General features: G+C 44.0%; 2 protein-coding genes across 2 annotated transcripts in view; both read right to left on the bottom strand.

Moving 5' to 3' along the window:
• VPS13D (vacuolar protein sorting 13 homolog D) overlaps window positions 1-585 on the bottom strand; it is a 187,331-nt gene extending 186,746 nt beyond the window's left edge. Inside the window, exon 1 of the mRNA XM_025198111.1 lies at window positions 245-585. The gene's annotated coding sequence lies outside the window, so the exon portion shown is untranslated. The remainder of the gene's footprint in view (window positions 1-244) is intronic.
• Window positions 586-2,002: 1,417 nt separating this feature from the next.
• TNFRSF1B (TNF receptor superfamily member 1B) overlaps window positions 2,003-8,459 on the bottom strand; it is a 19,885-nt gene continuing 13,428 nt past the window's right edge. The window contains exons 7-10 of the mRNA XM_006018848.3: window positions 7,315-7,392; window positions 6,791-6,828; window positions 5,615-5,873; window positions 2,003-4,445 (exon numbers count right to left, since the gene is read on the bottom strand). Of these exons, the coding sequence (XP_006018910.1) occupies window positions 4,144-4,445; window positions 5,615-5,873; window positions 6,791-6,828; window positions 7,315-7,392 (677 nt within the window). The 3' untranslated portion in view covers window positions 2,003-4,143. The remainder of the gene's footprint in view (window positions 4,446-5,614; window positions 5,874-6,790; window positions 6,829-7,314; window positions 7,393-8,459) is intronic.

Below are 8,459 nucleotides of genomic sequence, written 5' to 3'. Positions count from 1 at the left end.
TGCAGCACCTGCACCTGCCCAACTCGCTCCTTCACCGTGGGGGCCTCGATCTGCCCCCCGCGCACCTACCAGCCAGACGCTGCTCTCCACGCCGCCGGGCTGCGGATCTGCAACCGGATCAGCATCCGCCCATACAGCCGGTCAATAACCGGCCATGGGTATCAGCCCCAAAACACTGTTTATGGGTGCACCCCTAACCCGACCGCGGCGGCACTTCAAAGGCACGTATTTTAACAGGGGTCACATTTGGGAAGCTTCACTTCCAGGCATGTCCAACGATTTCTCCCGCTTCAAGCCCCGTTTGTCAGCAGTCCTGGCCCCCCGGGGTGCGGGCCACGAGAGGCCCCAGCCCGCGGGGGGGGGAGAAGGAGGAGGAGGAGGAGGAGGAGGAAGCGCCGCTTCCCACGTTTCCCTCCGGGAGAGCAAACCCGCGCTCGCAACGTCCGTGGCTCCATTTTTAAAGGGACCCTCCCCCGCCTCCTCGCGCCCCGCTCCCGCGCTGCCACCCAGACAGGCCGGGCAAAAGGACGACGGGTCCAAGGCGGCCAATGCCACAAACCAGGGCAGCTTTGCTGGACGGGGGCGAGCGAGGCTTTGTGGGGCCCGGAGCCCGGCCTGCCCGGGACAGGCCCCCAGGGGCCCACCTCCCTGCCCGCACCAATCGAGCGCCAGCTGTTGGATGGGGAGCGCCGAGACATCGATGGGCGACGCCTGCAGGCTGCGTGTTTCAGGTGCTAGGAGGCAGCATCAATCCCCCTCCCATCCCACCCATCCACACACACACACACCCACCCCCATCCCTCTCCCATCCACACACCCACACCCCCATCCATCCCCCCATACGCCCTCCCAAGGTCACTGGTGCAGGAAGGCTTCCTGCTTCTATGCCCCTCTATTTTAGTGGGGGTCAAAGCAACCAGCTTGGGGAGGAAGCAGGGTCCCCACGTACCTTTTCAGGCGTGTTTTTATGGGCTGGAGGCGGTGGGGTTCAGCCCGCCCTGGCCATCTGTTTCACCCCATCACGTGCGCCTTATTTGATAATGGGCGTGAGCCCAGGGACACCGGAAACCTGCTTGAGCCCCCGTGTGTGTGTTGTCAAAAAAAGGCAAAATACCTGAGCAGGGTTGTAGGGGGCCCCGAGTAAGACGCTTGCTTGAGTCCCTCCTTGGGTGTCATCAGAAAAAGGCAAAACCCAATTTATACCTGAGCAGGGTTGAAAGGGGTTGAGTAATAGATCTGCTTGAGTCCCTCCTTCGGTGTTGTCAGGAAAAAGCAAAATCCATTTATACCAGGGTTGAAGATGTGCTCGTGTTTTCATGCTAAAGGGATGTTTCTCTCCTTGCTCATCTCCCAAGTATATATACTGCAGGCATGATTCAGTGCCCACTTATGACAAAGGTAGACAAGGTTCTTTTGGGTAATTCGGATATCATTTATTAGACCAACTCAAATAGTTGGGAAAATTCTTGTTAGCAAGCTTTCACGTGTGAATACCCTTTGTCAGGCTGAGGGAACATCTGCAGTTGGTATTCTTCCTGGATGGCATGAATAGTAAAGACACTTATAGTAAAGTGAAGGCACTTAGGACAAAGGCTTTCACTGATTTTTCAGCGAGATACTCATAAGCAAGTTCAGCTGGTAGTCAAGTGCTTATATGGAATAAGCCCAATTGTTGAGCACTTTGTAGAAGTGAACCTTATGAGAGTAATCCACTGCACCACTGGTGGGCCAGGAAAGTCGCTAACATCAATCTTCAACAAGAGACTAGACAGTCACCTTGCTGGGGTCATCTGACCCCCAGTTGTCTTTCCTGCCTGTTGCAGGGGGCTGGACCCGATCTCCCACAGTCCCTTCCGGCCTTACAGTCTATGAATCTATGAGTCAGATAGGCACAAGGATGCACCCAAACTAGCTTGCAAGATCACGGCTTTACTCAACTAAAGCCTAAATTACTAAACCCTTGAATTGCACATAGAACTACACTAAACGAGCAGCTCAATTAAGAAAATGCTAGAGAATGATCATGACCAAACTCCCTTTAATCACATTACAATGACAAGTAAAAACCAAAAGGTAATGGTTTTGGATACAAAAAGTATGCAAACAGAATTAAACAATGTCCCTCTAAAGTAACAAACAAACACGCAAACAAACACAAAACTCCAAAGAAAATGTAAAAACATGTTGTTCACTGCAAAGGACGAGAGAGTTCAAGTCACAGGTAATTATAAAAATAAACATTTAGACCTTTTAGAAAAATTATACAAACATATATTTAAAACACTGCTTTGACATCAATACTTAGATACAACATCTGGATTTTCCTTCAACCCCAGAATACAAATGGCACAGCAGATTAACTGGCATGCCAAGATTTCTCCCTCTCACTCCCCTCCTGTTCCACCCTCCCTCCCCCCCAAATCACATTTAAAAATCTTTGGGTTATGTTTTGATCATGGTCTCCTGAGATAAAAGACATTCAACACATTGAAGGAGGCACTCTGCACCATATACAATCAGAACTTTGGCTTGTGTGTATTTTGCAGTTTTGAACTAATTTCAGTGTTTCCATTTCTTAGAGTCTATTCTGAGCATAGTCTTAGATGTAAGTGTAAAACGCAGTTCAATATTTCACCTCTCAGCATCTCCATAGCCACATAGATAACCCTGAAAGTTCAGGTGAATGTGTAAATTTACATTTGTAATATCTACATGTCTACAGCCAGGATAAGATGAATATTACTTCAAGGCTTCCTTCTTCAATCTAAGGCCTCAGAAAAATATTTGGCATTCAGTTACACTTAAGCAATTCCAATGGGTTTGAACATGTCTGAGGAAGGCAGAACTGGCACTGCTGTCTGACATTCAGGCTGAGGCACTCAGGCACTCTACAACAGGTTTCTATCCAATACAGACAACAGAGTTGCTGGTTTAACACGATGATGGCAAATGCAATCCCAGGCACAAAACTCGAAAAAGCACAGACTTCTGCCACCAGGTTTAAAAGCAGATTCTCCATTATGGGTCTTCCAGGAATATAACCTTTTTGTAGACCGACCACTAGGAGACCTTATTCTGTGATTCAAGTCAATTCAGCCCTTCACAGTATATTCTTATTCAATTGCTGGTTGAGAATCCTTTCCCTGAGGGCCTCTGAAATGAGCCATTTGTGCTATTAAGTTGCCTAGATCACTAGTACTACTACTACTACTACTATTTGGAAAGTAGAAAAACGTAACTGTCAAATACGTTTTCCTTATTCCTTGAGGTCAGTTTCAACCAGAAGGTCACATTAAATTGGCCACAGCACAAAGGTGGCAACCCTTGGAAATGATAATTAAATGAACAATTACCTGCTTCAGAGAAATGAGTTCTACTTTATATTTTTTTTTTTGTAAAATAACAGAATATAAACTATGTACAACTGATGTAATAAGTGCATTTCTTTTCATTGTCAAAGTAAACTAAATACTTGTAGTCTTATATAAAAACTCGTATAAAAAAAATTGCCTTGCAATCCATAGAAGTCTGAGACAAAAGACGTGTCGTGATGCTGCAAGACAGAGACAACCCAACCACAACTAAAAAAATATAGAGGACTAGAAGAAAGATCTGAAGTGCACGTCCTTCCAAAAACTACATATTTTAGTGCGTGGGTGGGATAAGAAATGATGTAATTGAGTACAATGATTTTAAAATTAAAAACATGCGACTAAGTCAGTAACACTCGATAGCTGGTCACCAACTCATTTCTCATGAAATGCTGATGGGATGTCTGAATCAAATTATACTGCTGTAAACAATATTAATTGGCCCCATCACAGAGTCTCAGCAGAAAAGTCAATTTACATGAAGACAGAATTAACTTTCTTTCAACCCTAGCAAAGGCTAAGGGTGAAGACTCCTGACAAAGGATGACAGGAAAAAGCTTGCACAAAAGCTTTTAAAAAATAAACACTGACTTTTGTAAAAAATTCTTCTTCAGTACTTGAATCTGTCATATATCAGAGGTTAAAGCATTTTTCCAGCTCTTACCCCATCTATACACGAGATTTTAAATCTCTTTAAAAATGCTACATTTCACATAACATTTATTTTACCAGATTAAAAGCTACATATAGAGTTTATCAGTCACCATCCTTTTTAACCACTTTTCATCCCCACATCTTGAATACCCAAGGGAAATTGTTTTTCTTCTGGAAACGTTAAGTCTTGAAGTAAATTATCCTCAGCTTCCACCGAGAGTTGAATTTCAGTCTCTCTTTTCAAAGGGTTCTCTTCTTTTGAAAGGGGAATTGTTTCCCCTGTTGGAGTACAGTTGGAAATGTTTTCATGATCCGTGGTGTTGGAACTCATCTGATCCAAGAACTGTGAACTGTGGTCCGAATTACACACTTTAACAATACAAGTTACATTCACCTGGGTCCCTCCATTACCAGAGTGTTCTATCAAACAAAAAGGAAACAAAAAAGTGGACAATGAAACCTACAGCAGGATGACTTGATTCTTTAACCAGTTCAATGTTTTAAGAAAAAATGATTAATTAATATAAATAAGAGATAACTGATCTTCTTACTCTTCTCACTTTACCAAGAAATGGTTGTACCACCTGTATTTAAGATAATCCAGTTTAAGAACTTCTTTTCAGTTGCTTATAAAACCTTGCCTATTTTAACTGTTTGGGCTAAAATTTCCTGGGGAAAATTTTTCAGCTAATTTAGTTATCTAAAACAATGTTAAAGAAATCTTAATTCTGCATGAACAGCCTTACTTCCGGCTTTTCCTACAGCATGTGCTTGAATTTTCCATCTTAATGTTCTTTTAAGATATGCTTTTGTAGTGTGTGTATCTATCTATCTATATATAGATGACATATAGATAGACAGACAGACAGACAGACGCACACACACACACACGTGTGTGTGTGTGTGTGTGTGTGTGTGTGTGTAAATAAATCAAGCCAGGGTTATACACTAAAAAAAAAACAATTTCCTGAATATACATACTGCATTCTTTAAATATAAGATGCCCCTACATATTTTTGCTTCCTATTTTAGTGAAACACCAAAAATCCAAATAAAGGTATAGATTTACAAAATGGTGCACATAAGAGCTTTTTACTTTTGTTTTTACTCCAATTCAAGATGCAGGCTATTTTTAAAAGAAATACTTTTACTCAGAAAGTGCAGCTTTTAGTCAAACCAATATGGTATCAAGGTTGCTTTCAGTATTCTCAATGTTTGCTTGCTTTTTCCTCTTCCTCTACATCCCATTCCTCAAAGCTGTCCCCAGTTGCTTTGCTTCACTACTCCCTTTGCCTCCTCCCACATTCAGCTTGGTACCTACAATGATGCTGGCCCCTTTGCTAGGAATACTACATTCACATCTGTCCATCTTCTTTTCTGCTAACCTTGCAATCCCACTTCTGCAAGCAGTCACTCTCCCCCTTTTCTCATCAACAGCCCCCACATAATCCTTGCTCTGAACTTCTATCTTGTGTCTTATTCCATTTCAATTTATGGCATCCTTTATGTTAAAGAAATAATGATCATCAATAATTAAATACCAAGGAATTGTAGAGTTCTCAGGTATTCACTTCAAGATAGAATCTCACCTGAGCTGGCAGAGTTGTGTCTGTCTTCATCATGATGCTTACAGCCTTCTGATGGCAAATTTCTCTGATGAGTGTCTTTCTTTTCAACCTTTTTATTATTATTGGTACAGATTTTTACTGACCCAGTCGGGTTGTCCAAAGAGCTGCTGCTTGACCCAGAAGTGTGCAAGAGATGTTGCTCCTCCTGCCCAGAGCTACTGGATCCCTGTACTCCTAAGCCTCGTTGCTTTTTGTCAGATTGTTTCTCCATGGAGAAGGGCTGAAATATTGTTTGGTAAAATGGCAGGTCAAGCTATTAGAAACTTCAACAAGAAAATATGGCAACAGGTTGAAATAAAGCAAAGGGCTCTCCCCACTGCTAGGTTTAGATCCCCAGCTGTTTTAGATTGGTGTGGTTCCATTTAAATAAATGGAGCTACAGTAATGTACATGACAGAATCTAATCCGTTACATCATAAGTCTGCATTTAGGTGTTTCAGGAAGCCATCGGTGATCTCCATACAGTAAAAATGATGACTCTTAGGGTACCATTACAAGCTGGTGCATATTGAGCTCTAATCTGGTGTATACTGGGCACATCTACAGAAGAGGTTTAATGCAGAGTTGCCTAATTAGCTCTGCAGTAAACATCTCAGCATCTGCACACGCAGTGTATTAGGACGGTGTAAACAAATTAACTCCACCACAGGTTAGTACTTGTAAATACAAGCACTATCCTACGGCAGAGTTTTTTTACTCTGCAAAAAAGCACATGTAGATGCCGACGGGGCTGGCTGGGGCACAAGGGTGCTTCAGTGCAGGGGGCTGCATGCCGACCAGCACTATACTGGAGCACCCTCGCACCCCAGCCAGCCTCTCTGTGGCACGGTGAGCTGGGTCAGAGCAGCCCTGGGCCTCCTCTGACCCAGCTCCACATGATGTGGTCCGGGGCACACATGTAAGCCCAGGAGCCATAAACTCTGGTACAATATGCATCAAAGTTTATTACTGTGCATTAACAGCAAGTGTAAATGTGCCCACTGAACTCTGATTTGATCAGGGGGCCAACTCAGCCCCATGTTCCCACAGTTACGATTTGTGCCTCTTATTTTTCCTTACACTCTCATTAATGACAAATGTGACTTACCAAACATTGTTTAACAACATGGGGAGAAGGATGAAGAAAGTGATACTCACTAAATTTGTATCTCCGACTGCATGAGAACAGATTTGGCCTGCAAGCAAGAAAGGAAAAAGTTAGTGTCTTGGATTGCATTTTAACAAATAATCATCACTCTTGGTTCAACAAAGATTCTGATGTATTTATTAAGCTAAACAATGAAGCTTCTCTGGAACAGTGTCCAAAGAATATAGGATTCCAATAAATAACCTCAATCCTGGTCATGATAAATAAAATCGATACAATAATGGCTTGTCTTCACGTTAAGAAGGGCTACGAAGTGTGGGGAGAGTGTGTTGCACAGATGCTTGATTTCCCTGGGATGTTTCTTACTTCTTGGGCCGTGTCTGAAATCTGAGGGATAAAGTGAGATTTAAGCGGGGTACAGCCCAGGCTCCACACTGGCTCTCTGCACAGCATGAACTTTATCCCAAACACCTAAGGAGTACTTTGGACAGAAGATCAGGATTTGTTTGAGTTCCAAATCTAACTGGAAGTTCATTTATTTAGTCTTCCCCCTCCCTACTCCCTTGAAGCTCACCTTTTTTTCTAAAAGCAAAACAAAAGAAGGCCACTGCAATTGCCACAAATACTAGAGACGTCACTCCTACCATCAGACCTAAAGAAAGTAAGAGAAATAGGTAGTTAGGTAGGTAGGTTGTAACAAGTATTTTCTAGGGCAGTGCGAAACAGGCCCTATTCGATTCGGATTGGGCCCGAATCAGGGACAGTGATTCGATCTGTTGATTCAGAACACTGTCCCTGATTTGATTTGGCCAAATCCGAATCTGAAGATTCGACGCTGATTCAGTGAATCATAGATTTGGACAGAGGCACAGCTTTAAAAGTTTTTTCTACATACCTTGAGGTAGCAGGCGCAGTTCATGATCACTGCAGTGCTGGGGCACATAGAGCATCTCGCAGGAGCACAGGGGACTCTTCAGCGTGCTCGCCAGCAAACCCAGAAGTGGACTGGAAGTACTCCAGGTCCATTTCCGCGTCTGCCAGGGAGCACACTGGGAGCCCCCCCATCCCCCAAGCCTCCCAGGCTCAGCAATCGGCTGTGGGGGGACCCCAAGTGCCTCCCCAGATTCAGGAGGCACCAGTCGCCAAGCCAGGGGAGCATGGGGGGGGGCCCCTGCATGCTCTCCAGCAGACCTGGAGGTGTACTGGAAGTGCTTCTGGTCCACTTCCGAGTCTGCTGCCGAACAGGCTGGGGAGCCCCCCCATGCGTCTGTGGGATGCTGCATCTGCCCCAGCACCGCAGCGTTCAGAGCCCCTGCTACCTAGAGGTATGTAGAAAAAACATTTAAAGCTGTGTCTATGTCCAAATCACCAAATCTGTCCGAATCAATTTGGAGGGTTTCAAATCTATTCGGAGAGATTAAAGGGTCCTCTGATTCGATACGGATTTGGAGATTCAGCCACCGAATCAAGCCAAAACTCCACCGAATCGAATCAGGGACCGAAGCTTCACACAGCCCTAGTACTTTCCGTATATGTCTTTGCTATAGGAGTTAAACATGTCAGAGAACAGTTGTACGTCTAAGTTTAACATGAGGTGCCAGTTTAGGATTGTTAAATACAGAGGTCCTAGAAAGAGAATTCCCAAAGTATGGGAACAGCAGAGCTTCTGGAATTCTTTGCTATATCCTTAACACACAGGTCTCAGAAAAATACCATAGC

This window comes from Alligator sinensis, unplaced genomic scaffold, assembly GCF_000455745.1.
Source record: "Alligator sinensis unplaced genomic scaffold, ASM45574v1 scaffold569_1, whole genome shotgun sequence".
Classification (NCBI taxonomy): domain Eukaryota; kingdom Metazoa; phylum Chordata; order Crocodylia; family Alligatoridae; genus Alligator; species Alligator sinensis.
Note: the sequence above shows the minus strand (reverse complement) of the source record. Positions and strands in the feature narration are given on the sequence as shown.